Genomic DNA, 27,232 nt, shown 5'->3' with positions numbered 1-27,232 from the left:
AGTTGCTTGTGTGCCACCCTAAATGAAGCCAGTTTAGACATCACTGCAAAGTATAGTTAGCAGAAGCCATGGTTTGTGCACCATCTTCAAATCATGGTTTCTGATTCTGGTTTGTCAGAGAAGCTAAGCACGTATTGTCAGTTCATACTGCATCACACCTAACCATAGTTGGGCATCCTAAACCATGCCTCTGACATTGATCGTGTTTGAATTGAGCCTCTGTTTCAAGTAAGATCAGAGTTTGCTTTGTACAGTATAGAATCTAGGCCACTTTATAAATGTCTCTTTAAATTAGTTTTGCTTCTTTATTATTTGTCTGTTTTAAATTTTACAACATCTTAGGTAGATGTCATGAGTTAATGAAGCAGTATTACTATAACATCATTGTCATCATGTAGTTAATGGAATGCATAATGACTGAGGATGGAATTGAGATCATACTTTTGGGATCCCATGAAGCAAAGTGGACAGGAAAGGTTTTTTTTTAAATCATCCCTAAAGTGCAATTTCCAGCTCTTCAGTTTTGAAGAAGCTGAGTGTCCTTGAGTTGACTATTGCCTGTCATTCTGTGTTCTCCAGCATAATTACGTGTTGTTTTATTGACAGTTTACACAGGCTACATTTTGTACTTTATAACACAGTTAAATTAATTCCCTTCCATAGAATGCTAAGCCAGTCATATTATTTCATGACAATCTTAAACTTAAACAGCACATTTATCTCTGCTTGCTTTGGTTAAAACAAAAATCCAATGTTGTTGTTGTTGTTGTTGTTGTTGTTGTTGTTGTTGTTGTTGTTGTTGTTGTTGTTAGAAATCTCATCCTCCTTAAAGACTCAAGATCTACACCATCATTACTCAGGTAAGTATTAAGTATCTAAGTGATAGCTAAAATATTGTAGTAGTTGATAAGCATATTAGTTCTTTTCCCCTGCCATTTTTTTATAGTCTCACTTTGAAGTAATTTGTTATCAAAAGTAAGATATTAATGTGATTTGTAACATAGAAGTGAGTGAGAAGATTATTTATCACTTTGCAAGTACTGTAGTTGTTGGTGAACCAAGTTCGGAGTTGTTGTTGTTTTTTTTAAAAAAACTACTGGCAAGGAAGAAATGGCAGTTTCACAGCCAAAGACAACACAGGGAAATAATAGAGGAGCACACCGAAGCAACAGCTTGTTAATCTCTATTAATTTGTACTTGTCATAAAAATGCAATATTTTATGCATATTCTTGTTCCTAACATGGTTTGGTTTGTTTTCAAACTGGGAATTTCTAAAGTAAAATTTCTCATATGGAAGGAATCTGAGGAGCATCCAGACCAACTAATGATTATTTCCCCATATGCTGCATTAACTTGCTAAAAAGTAACACACATCTTCCACTTCATCGTGTGTTATAAGCAGTGATCAAGGATGATCACCTGCCTTGCATGTCTGCAAACAGGGATATTTTTATTGTAATTTTAGCAAATAGATCAGGCTGATTGTGTCAGAGTCTTGGTTGCAGTCTCTCAGCTTTATGTACACTACTTAGAGTGATTTTAAGTGATTTTCTTCTAAATAAACAAGAATTAAAAGGAAAAGTCTCCAGATCTTAGGAAGCCTGCCTTGTCGCTAGTGGGCCACAACTGATGTATCAGATCAAATGTAACAAAATAGCTTTCATGGCTTCTGATTTCCACCTTAAACTGAATAAGTTCCAATTCAACCGTTTGAACACTGCTCAGACAGAGATCTGTTTTACTTTCTCCATCTGAACACGTACCAGTCAGTAGTAGAATGCCACAAAACTGGGTCTTTTTCTGTGAGGATAGTGAGAAATGTGTAGAACTCGCCAGTAGATGTCCCTATAGTCCACACTTACTTTAGAATTTGAAAATCTTTGCACATTTAAATTGAGAAGAGCACATTTAAATGAAATTCCAAACTTGTGTTGGATTTTCAGTCAATAATGGCCAATTTCCCCTCCTCTCTACCTATTACATCCTAAGTCCAATGAATGTATCAACAAAAATCAAACACAACTGCAATGGGTGAGTTGTGGCTAAGAATGCTGTGGCCACCTGGTATGAAACAAAAGAGAGCATTTCTTTTGGGAAGATTGGTTGGGAAGATTTCCACTGCAAAATTGAGTTGGAGAACTATGTTTCCCTAAATATAATATCATCCTTATTTAGACCTATTTATTATTATTTATTTCTGAATCTTAACCCTGATTTGTTTTCTACCACTGGAATATTTCTTCAAATGCAGATTCTGTATGGCGTCTCCATCCTGAAGAATGGCTACTAGTTAGGTTGGCTAGTTAGGACTGTGAATAATTTTAAGATTCTGGGTTGGAAACACAGCCTTGCCCACTTCAATTCCAGCCGGTACCACAGACGGCTTGTTTGACTTTAGGCAAGCTTTTTAAACATTCTCTACAGAAAAGAACCTAACACATATTGTCCTATGTTGTGCAATAGTTAATTTTCCTTGCTCTCCCAGAAGGGAAGGGATAACACCTTCCTATGTTAGGTAAAACATTTCCATCATTTCTCACCTGAGGCTCTCCATTGGGCGCCTCCCCTTCGAGAGGTCCGGAGGTTGCCAACAGGAGAACAGGCCTTTTCTGTGGTGGCTCCCCATTTTTGGAATGCCTGTCTTTAGGTACTAGGCAAACCTGTTTCTCTTCAAACAGGCGTTGGGCTGATTTAACATTCTATGACCTTTTAAATGTGTTTTTGGGAAGGGGATTATTGGTTTGTTTTTGTTTCATTATGCATTTTGTGTTTCCATTTTGTATTTTTAAGTTGTGAACCATCTGTGAACTCCAGATGAAGCGCAGTATAAAAATTAAAAAAATAATAAAATAATCTCACCCATACCCAAAATAGAAGACTCCAGCATCACACAACACTCCAGAAGTTGTTGATTATTTAATTTACATGCCACTTAATGCTGACATAGGCTTCTAAGCATATCAACCAGGGATGCTAAAATCTTACTGGCTGTGGGGATGAGATCTCCCCCCCCCCTCACCACTGATGTTCTGCTTAGAATAGGGGAACAAATAGGAGGGGGGGAGAGTTGAGGGCAAACTGTTCACTTTATTTTGGAGGCAGCTGTTTTCCCCCTTACAACTTAAAAAAAATGCTACTTGAGGCAATTGGAGCAAATGTCATTCTAGGCTAGGGCTTTCTAGAGCAGTGTCTCTTTGTTGAAAAAGTAGTTCCTTTCCTTTTAAACCACCACAGTAAAGGTAAAGGGACTCCTGACCATTAGGTCCAGTCGCAGACAACTCTGGGGTTGTGGCGCTCGTCTCGCATTATTGGCGAGGGAGCCGGCGTACAGCTTCCAGGTCATGTGGCCAGCATGACAAAGCCACTTCTGGTGAACCAGAGCAGCACACGGAAACACCGTTTACCTTCCCGCCAGAGTGGTACCTATTTATCTACTTGCAGTTTGACATGCTTTTGAACTGCTAGGTTGGCAGAAGCTGGGACCGAGCAACAGGAGCTCACCCCATCGCGGGGATTCAAACTGCCGACCTTCTGATCGACAAGCCCTAGGCTCTGTGGTTTAATCCACAGCACCACCCGCGTCCACAGTAACCTGTGGTAACCAACCCTAAACAGCCCCTTGCTGAAAATGAAGCAGTTTTGTCCTTCTTACTGATAGTCATCAGACTTCCACTTCCACTTTGCAACCTGCAGTGTGGCCATAAATTCCTTTTTGGGGGGTGGCGGCTGTTCAAGGTAAGCACAGTTCTAGGATATTCCCAAACCACTCCATCTCTGGTGAGCTGCTGTTAGGTACAGGTAAGGGGACCCCTGACCATTTAGTCCAGTTGCGGATGACTCTGGGGTTTCGACGCTCATCTCACTTTACTGGCCGAGGGAGCCAGCGTTTGTCCACAGACAGCTTCTGGGTCATGTGGCCGGCATGACTCAGTTGCTTCTGGTAAACCAGAGCAGCACCGGAAACGCCGTTTACCTTCCCACTGGAGCAGTACCTATTTATCTACTTGCACTTTGATGTGCTTTCAAACTGCTAGGTTGGCAGGAGCTGGGACTGAACAATGGGAGCTCACCCCATCGCAGGGATTTGAACCACTGACGTTCTGATCAGCAAGCCCAAGAGGCTCTGTGGTTTAACGGCACTCTTATTTCCAGGAAAGATGCCTGCAGCCAAATCACACACAGATGCATGTAACTTTCATATTATTATTATTATTATTATTATTATTATTATTATTATTATTATTTAAAGATAGAACCTATAGCAGGAACAGGCTATTTCTCTTAGTACTCCCCCCCCCAATCTCCTGGCTGCTTTTGTCCCTGCAAGGATAAAGATTAAAACATGTCCCTTATCTTTTTACCTTTAGGGAGAAAACCAACTGGGGTGTGTGTGATTTTGAGCTGGTGAAATGGCTGAAAGCAAGGAGATTAATCACCCCCTGCCTGTCACAACTTTGCTTAAGATTACAGTCTCTAATGCCTGTCTTTCTTAATAAAGAGAGAAGAAAAGTTATTCTTCTGACTACATACAACATGTTGCATAGCCTTTTACGTACTTGTCAGTACAACTCGTGTTCTTCCTTCCCAGCCTACACAGTTCTTAGCATAAATTATGACAGCAGCTGCATACAGACATGCTACTTTATTCATGCTAAATGCCATCTTCACCTGGTCTCAAATGGAAGATATCATAGTTTAGGCAACACTACCAAACAAACCAGGAACTAAGCACATAAATCTGATAAATATTCCTGCATTGTCCCTAAACTTGATTGCTTGAGCTTGAGCCAAGGATTGCAGTGGTAGGGAAGATGGATGGGTTGCTATGTTGGGTAAAAACTATATTATTATTATTATTATTATTATTATTATTATTATTATTATTATTAGCTGCCCCAGCTGTACTGGATGTTTTTCCTATATTGCTGCAGTGCAGAGTAGGGTGATGTGTGCTGTGAAGATGGGCAGTGGAAACCCAGTACAGTACTTGGAAAGATGATAAATAATGAGGATTTGATGCTTGGGAGCCAAAGGCCTTGTCCACATGCATATGTTGAGAAGTATCATCAAATGTTTCTGGGCAGAAAACAGGAGTAAATCATGCACTGCTCAAGTATGACCTCCGTCCCCTATTTCTTTGCAGCTGTCGAAAGGAACAATTTAATGAGATTGGCTCATACAATCCCTTTCACACCAGTTCAGCTCTTTGGTGAGTACCAGCTTCTCGGCGAATGCACAAAGAGGGGAAATTGGTGAGACTTACTTCTGAGTAGACAAGCATAGGAGTGCACCATTACTGGATGAAATCATATGACATCAATATATAGTACATCTTACCTCTTCACTGTGGTACCAAGAAACAAAAGCTTTGTATATAAATAGTTTTAAGAAAAGAAATCCAACCTAGAGTACGCTCTTCTACTTGTACAAATCAAGGTGACTGTTTTCTTTCCAGATAATATTTCCCATTTATTTTGTCTTAGCTGGAGAAGAAGTGACTGTCTATAGGCTGGAAGAGAGTTCCCCACTGAATCTTGATAAAAGCATGTCCTCCTGGTCACAGCATGGGATGGCGGCCATGATTCAAGTGTTGTCTCGGGAGGAAATGGGTGGAGGCCTCAGGAGGGCCATGAAGGTCATTTGCACGTGGTCTGAGAATGAAGTGCTGAAGTTGGGTCAAGTCTTCATTGTGAAATCTTTCCTCCCCGAAGTAGTTCAGTCATGGCAAAAGATCTTCCATGATGGCACCGTGCTCAATCTCTGCCTCAGAGTGCGTATGACTTGGCTAGAAATCTGTACTGACTCCATGTGATCGTTGAACATACCTGCCAAGTTGCTGTCAGAGAAATAAAGGACCGGGCCGGAAATAGCAGACCGGAAGTAGCGCTGCCGCCATTTTGGAACTGGGCGGAGCATGCTCAGAAGTGACTTTTGATGCTGCTTTGCCCAGTTCCAAAATGGCCGCCGCGCCAGAAGTCGCACTGCAGCCATTTTGGAACTGGGCAGAGCAGCATCAAAAGTCGCTTCTGAGCATGCTCCGCCCAGTTCCAAAATGGCCGCCACGCCAGAATAAACCGGGGGAAAACTAAAAAATCCATTTTTTCAGCTAGGAACAGCTGGAAAAACAGGGATTTCCCGGCGAAAACGGGAGACTTGGCAGCTATGTCGTTGAACCCCTGTGAGGAATTATTCAACAGAAGTCCTTCCTGAAGTTGAATGCCTGACTACCTGGGAGGATCCTGGTGGCATAAATGGGAAATGTCACCATTTCTGTCCCCTTTTGTTGAAATTATATCCAAACATTGCACATAAAATATATTGGACACACTAGGCTGGGACAGACCAAAAATGACAATGTAACTATAAAAGTCAATGAAACCTAATTTGCAAGCTGCCTGCAGTGTTTGAGGGGGGCGCTGCATAGAAGGCACCCCAAGGATGTTTTAATATCTGCTGTAGCAACTGAGGAGGTCAGACAATAGGGTGCTTTGTATCTTTGATTGATGCTAGAAAACAAAACAAGGTCAGGCATCCTTAGCATTAAACAGATAATAACTGACGTTTGTTTTCTCCATCTAAGCCACAGGTAGTGGTTAGGAGTATGATCTCTCAGCTGGAAGCCCCCAGTGCTACTCTTTCTTCAGCCATAAAAAGACTTACTGGGGTGGCCTGCAAGCTGCAGAATCTTGCCCCAAAGTGTAAATCGGAAATAATGGGGATGATGATAATACTAGCGGTCTTATTTCAAGAGCTGTTGTAAGAACTGTTGTAGCTGTAGTACTATTTTTGTTGTTGTTGAAAAACACTAAATGCAAGGCATTGTTGTTTTTCCTAGGAAATACAGCAGCAAAGAGCTGCTCAGAAGTTGATATACACCTTCAATCAAGTGAAGCCACATACCATTCCTTACACCCCAAGGTAGGGAAGCTGTTTTCAGGCATAACATGGAAGAGGTGAAAGCTATCTAGATTCTGTATAAGATGCCTTGCTTAAAGAGATAATGAATCAGTCAATGACGAAAGTCAGTATTACCAGGCAGGCAAAATCCTGGTTCAAAACTAAGACAAGTATTAGACAAGCAAACCAATATTTATTTTATGAATTATTTATCAAGGTAACATAAAGTTTTGCCACACCATTCCACCATAAAATAGCACTTAAGGTGGCTAACAAAATAACAGCAACAGCAGCATTAAAATAGAATATGGACCAGGGCTCAGCAAACTGTCCCTCAGACCTTGTGGGGGGCCGGACTATAGTTTGAATTTTCTTTTGAATGAATTCCTATTCCTATGCCCCACAAATAACCCAGAGATGCATTTTAAATAAAAGGACATATTCTACTCATGTAAAAACACCAGACAGCCCCCCAAATAACCCAGAGATGCATTTTACATAAAAGGACACATTCTACTCATGTAAAATCATGCTGATTCCCAGACCATCTGTGGGCCGGATTTAGAAGGCGATTGGGCCGCATCCGGCCCCCAGGCCTTAGTTTGGTGACCCCTGATATGGACTTTTGTCAAAGTTGTTTAACAGATATTTTCACAATTTTCTGATGGCAGTATTTGCAGCTGAGTTGTGCTTCTTTAACCCTCCACTGACAGGTAGGGTCAAATGCACTCCAACAGCACAGAAAATTCCACAACACTTTTGGGATAATCTTCTGCAATTCCATGTTCCAGGTTGTCCTCAAGTGTGATGAGATGTATGGTTGTTTCAGACTCTCCACTCCTTAACTGAGTGATCAGTCAGTACTTTTCCTCTTAAGTTGTGTGGTCAATTCTACTCCTTTTGGGTTGAATGAGGAACACAAAGAAATAGAGGCATTGACCTAAGCTCATTGGGGTGAAAGGAACCCTGCAAAACTTAAAGTTATTAGAACTCAGCACCTCTATGGATAGACCAGAACCTGTTCTGTCTATTTTGTGTGAGAAAGGAGCACAGAGAGTGAAAAAATACCCCAGTTTTTCTCATAATCAGTGTGTGTGTTGGGGGGTTTGGCGCGCGCACACACACACACACACACACACACACACACACACACACACCTTCCTTGGGTGCCAGCACATAATGACTACTGGGACTCCAGATCAGTAAGTTCTGTCATGAAAAAGCTCTGGTGATAACAGGTCTCACACCTTGTGAATACCCCACAAAATCTATTTACAAACTTGAATTTTATATTTTAAAAGTCCAGTTAGAAGCTTCCTTGTGATCCTGCAAAACATTTTTTCACCCTATCATTTTGCATGAAATGTACTAATCCAGCTTTTGGGATTACTGACACACCCCAGTTGTATCTGCACTTTTAACTTGGCTGGTGGTCAGACAACTCTTGATCAATGACCTTTGGGTGACAATTGCTCTGTGTTCATGAAAAGGTCCTTGTGAAATGTGTTGTGGAGGGTGACCACCAGAACCTTTGGGGTGCCGTGTCACTGGTTTATTTCAGAAGAATCAATACAATTGTCAGCTTCAACCCTGAAGTACCAGGGTAAGAGACTAGCTTTATGCTCTGCACAATCGTGTAATTTGTCCTTAGAAGCCAGCACCTTGCTAATAAAAGAAAAGGAAGGAAGAGTCCCTTGTCCCATAAGTAAATAAATAAAATTGCTTGTGATTAAATGTGGGATGGCTTCAGTGTAAATGGAAGCACACACACACCCCCTCACTAGCACGCATTCATTCATCAGTGTATCAGAGCTCAGAACTCGTTCTGCCATGAAATAAAATATAGAGGCCAGGCCAGGCCACTGATGGATCAGAGCACAGTTTGAAGAGAAGTAAACTTTGGACAGCTAGCCCAAAACAGTCATTCATTATGTGGAGGTGGCTGAAGAAGAGTTTGGATTTGACCAGCTGACAGCTGGTGAAGAACTAGGGAAGGCTTCTGAAAGAAAGTGGCACCTCTGGATTCAGGCGGTGGCCTGGCTAAGGCCAGACTCATCTCAACTATTTAGCCTTTCATAGCTCTCAGCTCAGTTTCAAAGCTGTAGCAGAAAAAGAAAATCCATTTGAGTTTATGTTTTAATTTTCTGTACCGGGTAGAGGTAATATACTTAAACACCCACCTGTGCAGCTCAATTTCAGATTTATCCATCTAGCCGTACTTATTTGATGAGAGATCTCATAACTTGGTTCTGAATACTTACAATAAAATTTTACAATTTGTTTTACAAGCAATTTTATAGAGTATCAAGAGTAATATTGGCCTTTTCCTCATAAAAAAATCTGAACGCTTTATCAAAGTGAAAAACAGTGTTCCATTTCAGAAGAGTTTTTAACCTGGTTTTTATTAGAAGGGATAAGCCTATCTGATTTTTAAGGACTTTGACCACACTTGTTTGGAGGACTGCAACTAGACCAGTTAAAGTTGCTATTTTCTATCTCATCGGATGGCTCTGCTACAGAAATAGATACTTTTGTTCAGGCTGTGATTGGCTTTTTGTTATAGTTTTTTATAAGCTTGATGTGGGACCCAGGTGGCGCTGTGTTCTAAACCACTGAGCCTAGGGCTTGCTGATCAGAAGGTCGGCGGTTCAAATCCCTGTGACGGGGTGAGCTCCCGTTGCTCGGTCCCAGCTCCTGCCAACCTAGCAGTTCGAAAGCACGTCAAAATGCAAGTAGATAAATAGGAACCGCTACAGCGGGAAGGTAAACGGTGTTTCCATGTGCTGCTCTGGTTCACCAGAAGTGGCTTTGTCATGCTGGCCACATGACCTGGAAGCTGTATGCCGGCTCCCTCGGCCAATAATGTGAGATGAGTGCGCAACCCTAAAGTCGGTCACGACTGGACCTAATGGTCAGGGGTCTCTTTACCTTAAGCTTGATGTAAAGCATCTTGCCATAGACAGGAGTGTTTTCATGACTCAAGGGAATTAAAAGGAACTTAGTTGTACACAGGAGTTTAAAGACAAATGTGTTCCCTTTTGACTTAAAAGAAAATGTTATTTATAGAAATGTATTGTTTTTTTGTTAAATAGTAGGGCTGTGCATTTGCCTTGGATGAGGCGTGATTCTGAGGCAAGAATCTCCACCCCAGAGATATTAGGACTGCCTAGACTAGAGGTTCATGGCAAAGCAGGAAAGCTCTGAGACTTTGCCACCACTTCAGAGTCTTGGGAGGGCTTCTAGGATTAAACCCAATTCTGCAAAAAAAAGGTATATAGGTGTTAGTTCATTTCCCACTTTAAGCCAATGGGAAACCCATCTGAAGCTCCAGAAAACAAGATGAGGTGACCCTCTGTTCTGAGGCAAAGTTACAGGTAGTGACTGTACTTTGGCATTTGCCAGATATGCAAATTATTTTTTGTTTTCACCAAGTGCAGCAAAAGAACTTTTGCTGCTCTTTTTGGCTAAATAACAGATTTGATGGCTCAAACACTCCCTGCCCCCCGCAAGTATGAGGATACTGTGAAACATGCCCACCAGATTAGCACATGGTGTGTTCTAGAATGTATCTCTCTGCAGGTGACACTTTTTCTGCCAGGTGTATTCTTGCCAGGTAAGTCCCATTGAACTCTGTGGGACTTAGTTCTGAGTAGACATATATATACTGGTGGAGGAATGGGAGAGCGGAGGGAGCGGACTGCCCCCGGCACCATTATTCCGGTAGGGTGCCATCGTGGTGGCCCACCCGCGTGCCGGGTGCCATGTCCCCACAAACAGCATGCCACGCCCCCAGAATGTGTGCCATGTGCCCGTGGGTGGCGTACCACGCTCCCAGGACACACACCATGCCCCTGTGGGTGGCGCGTCACACCCCCGGGATGCGTGTCATGCCCCCGGGGGCGCCAGCCATGCCCACACCTGCTCTCCGCCCCCGGTAGCGGAGCATGCAGCTTCGCCACTGAGCTGCATTATTAATAAGTTTATATAAGTAATACATAGGTGCTGTTTTTTGTTCTTAAGAATTCTGAAATGAGCGAAGGTTTCAGGTGGGAGCAGCATCCTGGGTAACATTCACAGAATCTCAGAACGGTAGAGTTGGAAGGGACCACGGGGGTCATCTAGTCCAACCCCCATGCAGTGCAGGAAACTTTTGCCCAACGTGGGGCTCAAACCCACAACCCTGAGATTAAGAGCCTCTTGCTCTACTGACTGAGCTACTAAGCTGTTCATTGTGCAGAATGAGGCCGGCTTTTGCAACAGCAGTCCCCCCCCCGACTCCTCTCCCTGGGCTCCTGCTCTGCTAAATCTGCCCACCCCCTCATATTTGGCAATAGTGGTGTGGCTCATGGGAAGATGTTCACCCCTCAGATGACTTCCTGACTGACAATATCCTTCTTTCAGGTTCCTGGAAGTCTTCTTAATATATTGCCATTCAGCCAACCAGTGGCTTACCATAGAAAAGTACATGACTGGAGAATTCCGCAAGTACAATAACAACAATGGGGACGAGATCACACCTAGCAATTTGCTGGAAGAAATGATGCTGGCTTTTTCTCACTGGACTTATGAGTATACTCGAGGAGAGCTCCTTATATTAGATTTGCAAGGTAAGTGAGAACCCAAAATACACTGCTCTAAAACTGAGGGAGGCCATTCAACCCTTACGTACAACATACATGAAAACAAGGACTAGAGACAGCTGTAAGCTGTCAGTTTCTTTTCATTGAAATTATGACAGGTAGTTTGGTGCCCAACTCAGTTTTCTTACTGACTCCCCTTGGATTCCACCTCATCATTTAGATGGCTTGGTCTCTTTAAAGAACTCTCTCACAGGAAGTGATCATGGAACTCTTGTGCCTCCTACACTGCTTGAAAACTGATTTGGTTGTCATCCTCTTCCTCTGTCTGCTGAAGGGCAGAACAAGATTTCCAGAGGCCACCATACCTGCCAAGTTGCTGTCGGAGAAATAAGGGACCGGGCGGAAGTAGCAGACCGGAAGTAGCGCTGTCGCCATTTTGGAACTGGGCGGAGCATGCTCAGAAGTGACTTTTGATGCTGCTTTGCCCAGTTCCAAAATGGCCGCCGCACCAGAAGTCGCACTGCAGCCATTTTGGAACTGGGCAGAGCAGCATCAAAAGTCGCTTCTGAGCATGTTCCGCCCAGTTCCAAAATGGCTGCCGCGCCAGAATAAACCAGGAAAAAACAAAAAAATCCATTTTTTCCCAGCTAGGAACAGCTGGAAAAACGGGGATTTCCCGGGGAATACGGGAGACTTGGCAGCTATGGAGGCCACATGGAGATGGATGAAGGGCTGGTAGGGGCAGAGTAGCATTAAAGAGATATGTAGCCCCTTTAAGTGATAACCTCTCAGTGCTATCTTTCTTTTAGGGAAATGTGCAGTTGTGCTCTGCTAACTTCTGCAATTGTTCTTTTAAAAATTCGCAGGGTTATACAACACAAATGTTTCAGTAAATGTGGTCTGAGCTGTGCTAGGCTCACCTGCCCAATGCATCACTGCCCATGTAGGAAAACAACACTTCCAAAAGGACAGATAAGTTGCAGCTACAGAAAGAGTGAGCACATTCACGCCCATGAAGACGCTCTCTTCTGTCCCTCTCTGCTCAGAGTAAACCTGTTGAAGTTGATGGACCTACATAGGTCTATTCTATGAGTGACACTGGGTTCAACCCTCAGATGGAAGAAGCATTGGGACAAGAAGCAGGGGGGGGGGTTAGCAAATAGGCACAAAATGGGCCCTACATAAAACAGAAGGGTCCACCCCACACCACAGGCTCAAACAGCAGCTTCACATGGAAAACAAATCTTTCACACATACAGGCGCTGGATTGGGACTAGTGTGTTTTAAGGGAAATATTAGACAGTTTTGAAAAGATGAACAGCCACCTATAAAGCAGTAGCAATATAATTGTCTGTTATTGTGTCAAAGGAAATGTGTACTGAAAGATAAAGGTTTAATTTATTTACAGTGTGCAAAAGGCCTGAATTACACTGAGACACATTTTTCAAACAAAATAAACCTTCCAGTCCCCTAACCTCATTTATTGTTATCTTCACATTCAAAATTTAAGAGTCAAGTGATTTAAAACTGCCGTGTGGGTGGCTTCTTTTGAAAGCTTAAGTGCATGTGAAGGTCTTTGCACAGAGCCATGGAAGACTTGTGGGGAAGTTTGTGCATATCAATAAAAGTCAACAACAAACTCTGACATATTCAGTTCAGCTTTCAGAAAAGGTTTGGATTTCAATATCGTGATATTCTTAAAATTCATATTCAGGCCAGGGTGCTCCAAGCATCCCTTTGTCCATAGCACAATATATTTGCATGCTCCTTAAAGCATAATAAGCAATTAATGTGCTATTCAGAGAGTAAAAATTGCTGCTGCCTTGGTCAGTGGGCATGGGGTACAGAATGACTGTTGCAGTGGTTTTCTGCATGGCTCTGTAGTATTACATATTGTAACCTGCTCTGGGACTGGCTGGTGAAGGTGGGTAATGAATTTAAGATTAATATATTCATTTCAAAGAATTGCAGACTGCTTAACCCCAGCAGAGGCGGATTTAGGGGAGCACGACCCGTTCGCCTGCACTGGGTGCTGGGGGGCACTGCTGGGGATGCCACAACTAGGATTTACAACAGAGTGCGAGAGGTGGAGGGGTGCCAAATTTTGGCATTGCACAGGACACTGCTGAAATTTGGGACCCCAAGATCTGCCATTGTTCCTAGCAATCTCTAAGAAGGGTACAGGGGACCCAACACAATAATAGTAAAAATGAGTTAAAACTATTGTTAGGTGGTCTGTGTTTGCCTGAGCTTGAGTCTGGACTAAGGATTCTGAGCTCCTGTGTTCTCATTCAATACATGATGTCCAATCACAGAACATTTCAGGATTTGGGCCTCTGCCATTGGCCCTTGAACTCTGAGTCATGATTCGTAGCTTGGAAGTTTAGACAGCCAATCATGTTGGGAGTGGGAGTGGCCTAGGCTTTCAGGAATGTATATAAGCAGTTGCTTTGCCCCTGTTTCCCAGTTACGTAGTTCAAGAAAGGTTCTTGCTGTTATCACTGTGTCTTGCCTTGTGGGAACCTACCTACACTTCAACTATAATATCAGAATTCAACTAAAAAGCCTGCTGGAGGAGAAGGAAGAAGTATTCAGTAAGCATCAGACATTCAACAGCGATAGGAACTCTCTGATCTCAAGTAGAAGGAAGTTCCACAGAATGGGAACCACAATACAATGCACAGAGCACCATGCAGCTATGAGCTGTGCCATTGAATTCTTGGAAAATCTGAATCTCAGCAAGAGAAGCACCACTGAACACAAATGTCAGCCATTAAGTGGGGATTTCACTTCTGCACCTCTCCTCAATTTTACCTACACCCAATTTCAATTTATGCCATCACAATCTAGGAAGGTTGGAATTTAGGCAAATTGTGAAGTAGGCCCTGTGAAAAATGTTTGTCAGTGGCTTCTTAGATAAGCCTAGTCTTGTACTGGAGATTCTATAGATATGTGTATATATTGATATTGATATTAATATTCATATATATAACAACACAGCTGCAAAATATTCATATGCACAAATGGGTTTGTAAGGAACCAGATACAGCACTTACCGGTAATATACTGTACACAAAATGCAATTATTTTGATCCAGGATGGCAAAGTTTGAGCACACAAGATCCCCCACCCCGATCTAATAGCTGCGGTCTGCGCATGGAGATCCAAGCGCACATGTGCAGCTCTGCACTCAGCTAGACAACTGCAAATAAAATGTTTTGAAATGTGTTTTAAGTGTAATGTACAATTTGACACTAGACGGCGATGGTGAGCCTTATAGAAAATTCAGTGTAGTTTTAAAAAACGCTTTAAAAAAAATTCAAAAAGGTTTTTATATGTGTGTAGATTCCACCTCTGTCTCTATAGAGACTGGTCTATTTCTTTCAGTGTCACCGAAGTCTCAATGCACACCAAAGGGACGCATTTCTTGAACTCAATTTTTCCTGACATTGATATATAGTTCTTGCTCACATATATTTCAGGTGTCTATTTGGATCTACAAAACACTTTAGATTGATGTTGTTGAGGTGGTGGTGGTGCATTAAAATTGAAAAAAAAAGATTTTAAAAATAGCTTCAAAAATGAAATGAGCATGCAACATTTGTTGTAATGTTGTTTTTTCAGTTTCTGCCCTATAAAGTGGAAGATTAGATAGCTGTAAAATGATTGCACAGGCTCCAGTTTCAGAAAGGATTTTTAAAAATACATTTTCCTTCTAATATACTTGGCAAATTTGACTTCTACAGGGGTTGGAGAGAATCTTACAGACCCATCCGTTATTAAACCTGAAGACAAGCAGTGAGTATCTAGCGTCACTTTATCATACCAAATGTGACATCTTTCATGTGATTCAATTAATATTCCATATTAGCTGTGATGCGCATATGCATATTTGTCACACTGCTGACAGGGGCACGGTTTGTGTTTTTGCTATCATTGCTATCATTGCATGGGTCAGGCTTGTAACTATACTCAGTTTCACCTATATACTCAGTTTCACCTAGGCTTGTAAAAACAGGCCCCCAAAACTCTTGAAACTGAGTATAGTTCCAAGAATGAAATGGTGTCTAATCGGAGTTTCCATGACACTGGTTTAAAGGAATTATTTGTTGAGTAACTCCAGGTTATTGCCCCAAATTATTTCCAGACTGACAAAAATGGGACAATCTTGCCTCAGGCTGACTAAGAAACGTCAGCTAGACTTGCTAGCCAAGGGCTGCATTGGCTGGCTGGGCTTCCCCCGGTGTGGGGGGCAGGGGGCACGGCACAGCCCTGTGAACCCTCAGTGTCCCGCCCCTGCCCAGTAGCGGCAGCGAGGGTTGGGCTGGCACAGCAGGTTTTCTTTACTCTCTGTGCCCAGCCCCTGGTCCTGCCTGGGGCATGTGTGTACGCACCCCCCCCCCCAAGGTGCCAGTGAAGGACGCAATGCCACTGGTGTTTTGGAAATCTACTTGTGTGACTGACTAGGCTGACATAAGGACATAGAAACAACCAGCGCTTAGTTTTGCAAAGAAAATATATTCATGTTTAAATATCCTTGGAAGCCATGTCTTCTGTCATTTGGTGTGCAGGATGCCATGGGTTATTCAGCTGCAAAGGAAGGGCTCTCTGTACATTCTCAAGGCCGTCTCTGTATGATACTATCCCTGATTGAAAAAAATAGTGGCTTTGCTCCAAGTTCTGTGCTTAGGTATTCTACAGGCTGGGCTGAACAGCATGAAGCTGTTGTCTGTCACCATTCTGGGTCCTGGAGCTGAAGCCTGGATGTGCGGTGCAATGCTGTGTTGCCTGTGGTGGCTGTGTGTGGTGCACGGTGGACAGGTCAGCAGGATTCCATCCTTGTCGCCAGTGAAATATACTTGGAGTCCTGTGGTGACTTCATGCTCTTTATTGCAGCTTGTAAAACAGTGAATCACATGCCCCCCCAACATCAGGCTTTTATTTACATTATTTAGTCACTGAGTCCTGTCTGATTGGATGATTCTGCTTCCCTCCCGGAGCCTGATTGGTCTTCTCCTGCAGGCCAATCAGTTGTTGTGTTCTACGATCCTACCAGCCTAATAGGCTGATTAACTTCTTCCTGGAGCCTGATTGGTCTTCTCCTGCAAGCCAATCAGTTGTTGCATTCTAGGATCCTACTTGCCTATTGTTCTAGGATCCAAGCTTAGTACATAACACCTCCTATACTCTCTGCTCCACCCACCCTTCTTTTCTTTCCTGGTAGTAATTTTCCATATAAGGGTTGAAGTGATTGCCCAAACATCAGTTAAGAAAAGCATTTGGGTAATTACACTTAAGTAAATCTATGGAGAGGAGTAATCATGTCAATCCCCACTGCTTGTAAAAATTCAGTCTGAGATGCTAGTTTCTTTAATGCATGGTGTCTCTGAAAGTTTACAATCAGTCTGGGAATTGTCCCACAATACTTGATCCAGGGAAAGGTTCTAGTTGCAAAAGGACTCTCTAGGTTGTGCCCAAATCTTTGGTCAGAGAATTCAAAAGTTTGCATATCCCTATATTAACAAAATATATTTTATAAAAGATTTCAACCTTAAATACCTTGTTCCTCTTTGTCCTATTTTGCTTGTTTGCAAATTTCTCTGTCTCTGAAGACAGTGCTTATATGAGGAGAAGGCGAGGGAGAATTTGCTTTCCCCCTTTACTGTTTTAACATATAGAAATAAAATGCACTTACTATGGGCAGCATTTTTTGTACATCCTTTTATATGAGATCCAGAGGGTTAATTACATTCTCAAGAATAATGGTGGGTAAGTAATACTGCTTTTTAATGAGCATTGATCCTAGGTGTCAAATTGCAGAAATATATTAGGTGAGGATGCAAATACTGTAAATGCAATGTATTGCCCTGTGTTTTTTATTGTGGTTGTTTTAATTCTGGATGTTGCATAGAATCGCTATCACTGCATTCTGGCAATGATCTGAAATCTTCCGTCGCCAGTGGTTTACTTACCTAAGAAATGTCTGTCCAGTTTGTGTGTAGCTAAATCAAACAGATGATACACTTTGTTTATCCTGGGAGAGCATTTTTAAATACAGTGCAATTCATCTGTAGTCTTCCCTTTTCTAAATACAGTGGTGCCTCGCTTAACGAATGCCCTGTAAGACGAATTTCTCGCTAGACGAATGGATTTTGCGATCAGAGGTTGCCTCGTAAGACGACGAGGTTTTCTATGGCTGCCGCTTCGTCTTGCGAAGCGCGGCCATAGAAAAATGAACCTCTGCAAAGTCTACCGTGTAGCGAGAAATTGCCAGGGCTTTTTGCCGCCTGCCTTCCCCTTGGCTTGGGGAAGGCAGGCGGCAAAATGCCCCCACACCACCGCACTTAGGCTCCGGGGACAGAGCCGAAGTGCGGCAGTGTGGGGGCTGCGAAAGCTAAGCCCGAGCTAAGGGGGAGGCAAACGACGAAAAGCCACCACGGCCGCCAAGCCAGTCCCCGAGCCGAAGTATGGCCCTGGGGGGAAGGCAAACGGCGAAAAGCCCCCGCTGCGGACTGGCTTGGCGGCAGCTCGGGGAAGCAGGCAGGGAGATGGCAAGAAGCTGCGGGCTGTTGCTGTCTCCCTGCCTGCTTCCTTCAGCTCAGGGAAGCAGGCAGGGAGATGGCAGGAAGCATGCCGGCTTTGCGCTGCGAGAGGCGGCGGCGGGGGAAGAGCTTCTCCCGTTGCCACCTCCCGCCTGCCTCCCCCGACATGGGGCACAGTTTCGGAGACCTAGGTCAGGAAACAAACAAGAAATATGTAATCAGAAACTAACGTGTGCATGTAATGTACATTTTCTATGTAATGCAGTGGTATCTTGGGTTACAGACACTTCAGGTTACAGACACTTCAGGTTACAAACTCCGCTAACCCAGAAATAGTACCTCAGGTTAAGAACTTTGCTTCAGGATGAGAACAGAAATCATGCAGTGGTGGCGCGGCGGCAGCGGGAGGCCCCATTAGCTAAAGTGGTACCTCAGGTTAAGAACAGTTTCAGGTTAAGAATGGACCTCCAGAATGAATTAAGTTATTAACCCGAGGTACCACTGTATGCTTAATCCGAGGTTTTTTTCCATAAAAGTACTGAGTAACTGCTAGGTTGTCACACTACTGAATTTTCTAAATTTTGTTGGAGAACTGCTATTTCTCAATGAAGCAGAACAGAGGCCCTGAGTTTCATTCAACATTGGGGGTGGGCTGTTGTGCATTGTGATGTCACACATGCGACGTGCATATGTGATGTCATGCGCATTGTGATGTTGCACAACTGTCACAGACCTCCCAAGTGCTGGTTTGGTGTATCTTGATGCTACATGGCCCAGGGCAGCCTCCAGCCAGGCTGTGCCAGGCCATATGGCATTTCTCCACACTGCACGGCAGGACAACCTCCAGCCAGGCTGCACGGCATCTCCCAAGGTGGCAGAGGACAGCAGGCAAAAACAGGAGGGAGGGAGAGGGCAGGCAAGGAAGGGCTCAGCCTCCTTTGTCCCTCCATTGCTCAGCCCTATCCCAACAGACACTGGGGGGCTGAAGATGCCTCATCCCTGTAGAGTGGGCACCTATGAAACAGAAAGAAGGTACATTGCAGAGCCACTCACCTTGGCTGGATTGATCCAGGATTCAAATGGTTAGATGCAGCTGCGGAGCAAGCCAATTGGTTGCCTGGGGCAGGGCCAGCCAGGGTAGGACGTTCCGCGGGGCCTGCGAGGAGTCTGCCTGCCTGCCTTCTCCCACTCAGCCACCCTACAGCTGGGGGGAGGCGGCGGATGGAGCGTTTGGGCAGCGCGGAGCCTGCAGATGCCCAAGCCACCACATCACTCCCAGGAGAGACACGTGGCTTGGGTGCGCTGCAGCCCCCGCAGTAAGTGCCGCCAGGCATTTTGTCACCCCCTCAGTGGTGACACCGGGGGCGACCCACCCCACTGCACCCCTGTGACGAACTTACCCTAGTAGGAAATATTTTGGTTCCCACCTGTAAGAAAAAGGGTTAATCCATCTCCTACCTTGAGTGACAGCACATGATTATGGGGGCGGAGTTAGGGACATTCTATAAGGAGGGAACGGCGGTTAATGACAGTTGAGAGGGAAGAAGAGGGACGAGGGAGTGAGAGAGATATAGTGGGAAAGTGGGAGGTTTGGTTGGATACTATGATTAATCTAATGCACTAGTTTTATGGAATAATTGAATACTATGAACTAAGAGTTTAAACAAATGAAACCATAAAGAAACATGTTCTCCAGTTAAATAAAGCTTTCATCTATGTTGTGTCAAATTGGATGTTCCTCCTTATTCCAGCAACGTATCTAAACTCAAAAGGGTGGTGACTGAAGAGGGGAGATAAAACTAAGCCTGAGTAGCAGGTGGATAGTTTGTATCTCAAAGTCACGCACAGAGGAGGCAAGTGGAGGGAAAGAGTGCCCCGAAGTAGCTAAAGTGCTGAGGCAAACAGCTGCAGAGGTGAACCTGAGTTGAGAGGGAAACCTTACTGAGGGCACAAGATTGTTCCTGTAAAATTTGCCTGGAGTTTTTAAGGATACAGAGCCATGTTCTTTGGAAAGCTGGAATTGTACTCTATATACTAGCAACCCCCATATAAAAAGAGAATTTATTTGGGAGGAAGGAGGAATAGTGGGTTGTTTGAACAACAACTGAAATTCCTTCAGCACTCTGTTAGTAATAGAGACGCGAGGGGCTTGGGTGAGCTGCAGCCCCTGCAGTAAGTGCCGCCTGGCATTTTGTCACCCCCTCAGTGGTGACATCCGGGGCGACCCACTCCACTGCACCCCCTTCCTCTGCCCTTGCATAGGGACCAGGTGACACTGACAGGTAATCATTATAACTTACTCCAGAACAAATTTTGAGAAACCAAAGGATGAAGTGAGCAAGTTGGTCAAGATGGAGAACAATGACACCAGGAGTTATCAGGAAAGTAGTGGCCTAGGCTGGATACACAGGTCAAAGATTACTCCATCCAGGGTTTTGTTATGAAACTGTTGACTTTTACAAACGTTTAATGTATTATTATTGTTTTACAGTATGGATAATAGACACAGAGAGCACCATCTGTATAGATAACAGTTTTGCTGTGTTGTACAGGGAAATCTGTTCCTAAATACCTGTGGTCTTCTGTCAAAGTCATTCCTAGCTGTAAATCACTGTGGGAAAGCTGTAAAGAGCAGAACTGTATTTATGGCAGCAATAAAATAAGACCTGGTACAATTTGGCAGAAAATGGAACCCAACCTTCTGGATGCCTAAAAACTGAAATGTTTACAGGACTCTTAAGAAAATCACAGATCCGTTCAAAATTATAGTTTGTACAGGGCTTTTTTTTCCAGCCGGAACTCGCTGGATCTCAGTTCCGGCACCTCTCAGGTTGGCACTGTTGCCATTATAAGAGAACAAGGAAGGCATTCAGGGTGAGCTCCAGCACCATGTTTTCTAGAAAAATAGCACAGCATTTGTACCTTAGGGCCCATTCCGCTGTCATGTTTGGTGTTCAGAAGCAGCAGGAGTTTTTGAAGTAATCCTGTAAGCGGGGCCAGTTGGGGGGAAGGGGTTGCAGGGGGCATTTGGCCTGGTGCACAAGCTCAAAGTGGGCCTCAGATTTAGTCCCTTCTTAATTTTTTTGGTATTTGATTCTTCTCTCAACTTGTTTCTACCTGCAGCAGACCAAAATGTGATATCCACTCTCAGCTTAGAGCTGCAAACTTAAGCAAATGAGAGATGTGATTTGGTAAAAGACATGGTTCTTTTTTGTTCACAGATATTTCGTCATATTTAATTACGTCTCACTTCTTTAGTGTGTGGCGCTATTTTGTTTTGTGTTCCATCCTTTTTAATTTTTTATTCTGTGGCCTAGGTCTCTCTGAACCACTGAAACAGAGTGTCCTGGATCATTGTTCTTGCTGGCCAGGGCTGGGAGCAGCACGCAGGCACTCAAAGCCTTGGCCAGTATTCTCTGTAAAAAAGACTGCAAACACACACACAGCAAGCATGTACAGAACATTTTGTGATTTGCAGTGTTTCTGAAATGCAGAAAATTCAAAAAGCACTATAGACAGTAGAGTCTGCAGCGAAACACTCCAGCATAAGTGTGTAATGAGATAGCATTCTTTTTATTGCTAAAAGAGATATAGCATAAAATAAATATCTAAATATAACAGTTTTATACTTTTCATTTATTCTCCCTATTTATAGTTAACCCTATGTTGTAAGCATCCCAGGGTGGGATACAGAAGCATTCAGTTAAAAAGAAAAAAATCAAACAGAATATGCGTAAGAAAAGATAAAAACCAACAAATTTGATAATAAATATATGCAACGTTCCATGCTACCATTTTTAAAAAGCCAGTTACAGGACTGGAACCATTCCTTAGCCACATTCCTGGTATGGTTTCCGTTTTAATATGACTTTGATATCTCCGCCAAATAGTGGGTTTTTCTTCACACTCAAGTGTCACAGAAGAGTAGTACTGCCTGCACTTCCCCCTCAGCTTTGGGCTTTCAGGGTCTGTAACACTTTCTTACAAAATTTACCTTGGAAGTGTTTGTTTCACTCATTTTCCAGAAGTATTTTTCACCCAGAACCAGCGTTCCACTTAAGAGCTGTGAAGCTGCAGCTATAAACCCCACATAGATAGAAATACCAACACATATTTCTGTTGGAATGGGAGGCATTCCCAAAACCTCAGGAAGCTGAATTCCTTTGTTTGTTAATATAGAATGCAGATTCCACGAAATGGAAATAAGTACAAATGTACCTGCTGCCAAGTCCACAATTGCTCCAAATCATCATGTTTTCCAGGCTTGAAGATGTTATAAAGCGCAAAGGCCATACAAAAATCGGTCACCGCATTGGCATCCCAGTTGAAAACAGGATACCCTACACAACAGCCATACCGGGAAGGAGCCATAATGTGCCTGGGGTGGAACTTTAGCTTTGATACTGGAAAGGCTGGCAATTGAAGGCACACTGGAGAAAAACAAAGACAAAAGATAACCGTTAGATACTTAGACGCAGTATCATATGGACATCTCCTAAAGTTTGAGCAAATAGTGATGTGCAGCTAAAACAATGCCATCATTCTAGGGCAAATTCTGCATTTCCCACCTTGAGATGTAGGAATGGAAAATTCTGCTATACCTGCAATCATAAAGTCAATTTGTTCTTATCTGGGAAAACACTGCTATGTTGGTGGGGAACTGAGGAGTGCTGCATATATGCACCTGCATGAGATCAGTTCTTCAACCAGTCTCTGGTACGCAAGGACTTTTCCCAGGACTTTCTCTTCGTGTGTCTGGCCTAAGAAAAGACCTGAGAAGAGTGAAGCTGGTCTGAGCACGGTAGCAACTGCCCCTTGGAGTTCTGAGGCAGTTAGAATGCAGCTTGCTTTGAACGCTCAGAACAACACAAATCATAACTCCAGTGTCAGGGTTGAGACAGATGAGGGGGAAGAGTGGTGGCACAGCCCCCCTGACGAAGTGGCACCCACAGAGGAATGTGAGGAAGACTGGTGGAGGCACGCCTCAGAAGAGGAAGAGGAAGAGGGAGAAGTTGAGTCAGAAGCAGGCCCCAGTCAGGGAGGGGACCAGCCAGCCCCCTCACCCACCCCATTCACAGCTCTACAACACCGAGCAAAAAAATGAAAGATGCAATTAGAAACAGCTGCAGCTCGTAGAAAGCGTGGGAGTGAGTCAGATACTTAAGAGAAGGCAAGATAAGAGTCAATCAGTGTCTGCAACTGCCGCGTTTGAAGGCATAAGTTGAAACACTCATAGTGTGTGTATTCCTGTATTCTGACTCCTGACTAACCCTGTTCCCGGCTTCCTGATTTCGGCATTTTGACTCCTGGCTCCCCTGACCTCGGCTTCCTGACTGACCTGGACTGTGTACTTTGGCTTTATCTGACCCTGACTGCTGGCTTTGACCTGGATTGCGTACCTCGGCTGCATCTGGCCCTGACTGCTGCTCTTCAGCACACTGACTTGTCGGCGTCCTAACATCCAGGGTACTGGTCATTTGGAACATTTGGCAAAGATTGGATACAAAATTTGGAAATAAACACCCCAGCTGCCGGTTCCAAAGGAATGAGCAAGCTAGATTTGGAATAAAATACACAAATAAACAAATATTTAGTTGTTTCCATTGGGTTTGAACACACTTTGAATTACAGCAACTTTATTCAGTAGTACTGGTGGCTCTGACTAGTCCAGTATCCCTTTTCTAAAAATGAAAAGCTTTATAAAAACTATGGGGACAGGCCAGTATTTTATAGTCTGGCAGATGTGTGGAGACGTCTGGTACTGTGAAATAATTTATTGCTTAAGTTAGGGCCACTTTGTAAATTCATGATGAGGGGGAATCTTTGAATCAGAGGTTTCCCAGCCGATTGGTTGCTTTCCTGGTCACCCAAATATCAATTCTTGCTACAGTCACTGTGTTGGTCCCCAGGTAGATGAGTCTTTTGAGATTTGCTGATCTTTGTGTGCTATGGACTCATAATATTTGTTTGTAGATTTATCAGTCTTCTACAGAGGCTTTTTCTGAACATGCTCATGGGTATTCCTTCTCTTATAAAATGTGGGATCCCAATCTTGTTTCAAACGTGGCTGGTGTTAGGTGGTGCTTATTTCCCAACTAAAGTCGTGTGTGCTTTGCTGTGGTTGCCTTGGAAGGAAAACCCCCACATTCTGCAATAAGAGCAGAATAAGGAACTGCTTAGTTGGACATGACTAAGCCCAATGCCACCAACAGCGGCGGAGCAAGCCGATAGGGTGCCTGGGGCGGTGTGCGTGCCCTGCGCCTAGGGACAGGGCTGGCCCCCCACTGGTGTGGGGCCAGCCAGGGCAGGACGCTCCACGGGGCCTCCGAGGAGTCTGCCTGCCTCCTCCCACTCAGCCACCCTACAGCTGGGGGGGGGGAGGCAGCAAGTGGACTGTTTGGGGCAGTGCGGAGCCTGCAGGTGCCCAAGCCACTGCTTCACTCCCAGGAGAGACGTGTGGCTCAGGTGTGCTGCAGGCCCCGCAGTGAGTGCTGCCCGGCATTTTGTCATCCCCCTCGGTGATGATACCCAAGGCGACCTGCCCCCACCGCACTCCCTTCCTCCGCCCCTAGTTAGTTGGTGGGGAAGCCTGCCAATAAAAGCAGCCAACCTGGGAGATCTGAGCCAGCCACAATGGGCAGCAACCTGTAACTGGGCAAGCAGCCATTATATATCTGTATCAGGGTGGGGAACCTGTGACCCCCCAGATGTTGCTGGACTCCAATTCCCATCTCCCCATCCAGCATAGCTAATACTAGGGGTGCCTGAAGTTGCAATCTAGCAACATCTGGGGAGTCGAGCCTCTCATTTCGCAACTAATTAATTTAAACAAACTGCTATCATACCACTGCTTTGCTTTGCAGTATTTTGGGAAATAGATAAAAACATAGGCTAACAATTCATTTGTACTGTTGTCTCTTCCAGATCTAGAGGGATGGTATTTGGACCAGCAAACCTTGGAGAAGAAGCAATACAAAACTTCATTAAAAAGCATTGCTGCAACTCTTGTTGCAAGAAACTCAGACTTCCAGGTAAGCAATAGAAAAGCTCTGCATTTTGCTAGCTCCAGGCACCATGAAGCAATGAGTGGTGGGGCCAAAGCATGGTGAAATTGCAATAAACACAGCACAACCACTTTTTTTTTTAAATGATGCAAACAAATGTCAAATACTTCTTGAACAGATACCATGGGGTGTCTTATAAATCTTCTGTTCATAAGGATTTTACAATATTTTTTTCTTAAGCTGGTCCATCAGTCATTACCCCATTACTTTGCTACCCACAACTTGGTCAGCCCAACTCTCCACTCATCTCTATTGCCCTTCTGAATCCTCTACCTCTTAGTCTGTTTCTTGGGCGTATCAGGAGTTCACAACAAAGCCCATTCCTGATGAGGAGCTCAGGTACACAGCAGAAGGCACAGAAGGTTTAAACGCAGGAAAAGTGTTATGTTTGCTGAGTGATTCGCTTCCCTTTCACTTCTTTGAAACCAGGACTTGTTTAGTGGGACTTGGGAGAGACAACAACATAGCACTGTATTTTTTTGCTCCATAAGACGCACCTGACCATAAGACGCACTTAGTTTTCAGAGGAGGAAAGGGGTAAAGCCCTGTTTTGGGGGGGATCAGCTCACAGTTGTGCAGCTTCGTTTGCAAAGAGGAAAAGCCCCATTTTTTAAAGGATCAGCTCAAAGTTGTTGAGTTTACTTTGCTAAGGGAAAAAATCCTGTTCAACTCACAGTTCTGCAGCTTCTGATAATCTACTCAACCAGATAATCCAATCAGCCAGTCATATGTTGCTGGGGAAACAAACAGCCTGCCTCTGCAGAACAGTCAGCAATGGAGGCCTGGGCAAGGGGAGGGGCCGGGAAGGGAGCTAGCTCCCTGATCTCCCTCCCTGATCTCTTGCAATCAGCTGCCAAGCAGCTTCTTTTCAACACCCCTCTTTCCCTCTTGTTAGCCTTTAGCTCTTTCTAAAAAAAATTTCAAAAAAGCACGATCTGCCTTTAGCCCCTGGGCAATTCGGCTCCAGGGCCCACACATTCACTCCATAAGATGCACAGACACTTCCCCTTACTTTTTAGGAGGAAAAAAGTGTGTCTTATGGAGTGAAAAATACAGTAAGTGTGGTTTCTTTTCTGTCCTCTACCATGTAATGGATCGATTTAACACTTTGTATATGCTAAGGAATTATGATCAGAGTTTTCACTGTTTTCTCCACAGATCTGAAAAGGAACGACTACACACCTGGGAGGTTCAATCCAGCTTTTGAAGCTGAAACTGAAGCAATGGCAGCAGCAGGAGATGAGGCACTTAACAATAGCAATGATGAGCCTTTGGAATATTGCACTCGATTGTGATGTAAGGGATTGGCAGGCCGGGCCTTGCCTTTTGAGCATCTGAATGATGCCCATTATTGAATTTGCCTTGAGGGACAAACAATAGGTGCTCAGATATGCCCATTGTCCATACATTTATATGCCAAGGAAATGAAAGCCATTTACATGCATTCCAGTGTGTGAACAAATATCCTATTGAAAATGGAACTTCTTTAGATACTGACTTCAGGGCACTCTGCTTATAGATTGTGCCAAAATTATCCATTAAAGTCAATGAAATTGTTGAGATTTACCGTATTCAATTTATTTATGTTTTAGAAATGTTGCTGATAATAACAGTTTGGAGGAGAATGATGAGAAAATGAGTTGAAGAGATTTGGGAATTGCTTGATCTCTCTCCCCCCCAACTGAGAACTTTTATTTCTGGTGGAAACAAAGCAAATCCCAAAAGCCATGCAGGTCCCCCCTAGCTGTCTAACTTCTACTGCACAAATTTTGTGAGCACTACCTTCTGCTTGAGTACTGTAAATAAGTAGTCACAAAACTATGGATATCTTTGAGGGAAGATCTCTTAATATCTTACATTTCCCACCAGAAATTCCCATGGTCAGGAATTCCTCCTCTACTTTCTATGCTATCCCCTGTGAGGATGACCTCCTCTGCCAATGGTCTGATCTCCTTCCTCTGAATATTTCTCAAGCAGTGCCATGCTTACCAGGCACTTTCTTCCTCCAACATTTTACAGTGGTACCTCCGTTTACAAACACAATTGGTTCCAGAAGTCTGTACTTAACCTGAAGCGAACTTAACCTGAAGCGAACTTTCCCATTGAAAGTAATGGAAAGTGGATCAAACCGAGGCGTACTTAAACCAA

At 43.8% G+C, this 27,232-nt stretch overlaps 1 protein-coding gene and 1 pseudogene across 4 annotated transcripts in view; one reads left to right on the top strand and one right to left on the bottom strand.

The window, feature by feature from the left end:
• The window catches only part of TRPM6 (transient receptor potential cation channel subfamily M member 6), a 97,661-nt gene extending 71,020 nt beyond the window's left edge, over window positions 1-26,641 (top strand). For 3 of the 4 annotated variants that reach the window (XM_035099595.3, XM_035099594.3, XM_035099597.3), the window contains 8 exons: window positions 813-860; window positions 5,145-5,210; window positions 5,485-5,771; window positions 6,837-6,919; window positions 11,300-11,505; window positions 15,225-15,276; window positions 24,945-25,051; window positions 26,243-26,641. In XM_035099595.3, the coding sequence (XP_034955486.3) occupies window positions 813-860; window positions 5,145-5,210; window positions 5,485-5,771; window positions 6,837-6,919; window positions 11,300-11,505; window positions 15,225-15,276; window positions 24,945-25,051; window positions 26,243-26,379 (986 nt within the window). In that variant the 3' untranslated portion in view covers window positions 26,380-26,641. Of the gene's footprint in view, window positions 1-812; window positions 861-4,035; window positions 4,190-5,144; window positions 5,211-5,484; window positions 5,772-6,836; window positions 6,920-11,299; window positions 11,506-15,224; window positions 15,277-24,944; window positions 25,052-26,242 lie in introns of those variants that run through there. The other variant, XR_015946248.1, reaches the window with a different exon arrangement.
• Window positions 21,372-23,318, bottom strand: LOC148684351 (uncharacterized; annotated as a pseudogene).
• Window positions 26,642-27,232: the final 591 nt, after the last annotated feature.

This window comes from Zootoca vivipara, chromosome 10, assembly GCF_965207765.1.
Source record: "Zootoca vivipara chromosome 10, rZooViv2.hap1.1, whole genome shotgun sequence".
Lineage (NCBI taxonomy): Eukaryota > Metazoa > Chordata > Lepidosauria > Squamata > Lacertidae > Zootoca > Zootoca vivipara.
The sequence above is the reverse complement of the archived record's forward strand: the minus strand, read 5'-3'. Positions and strand labels throughout refer to the sequence as shown.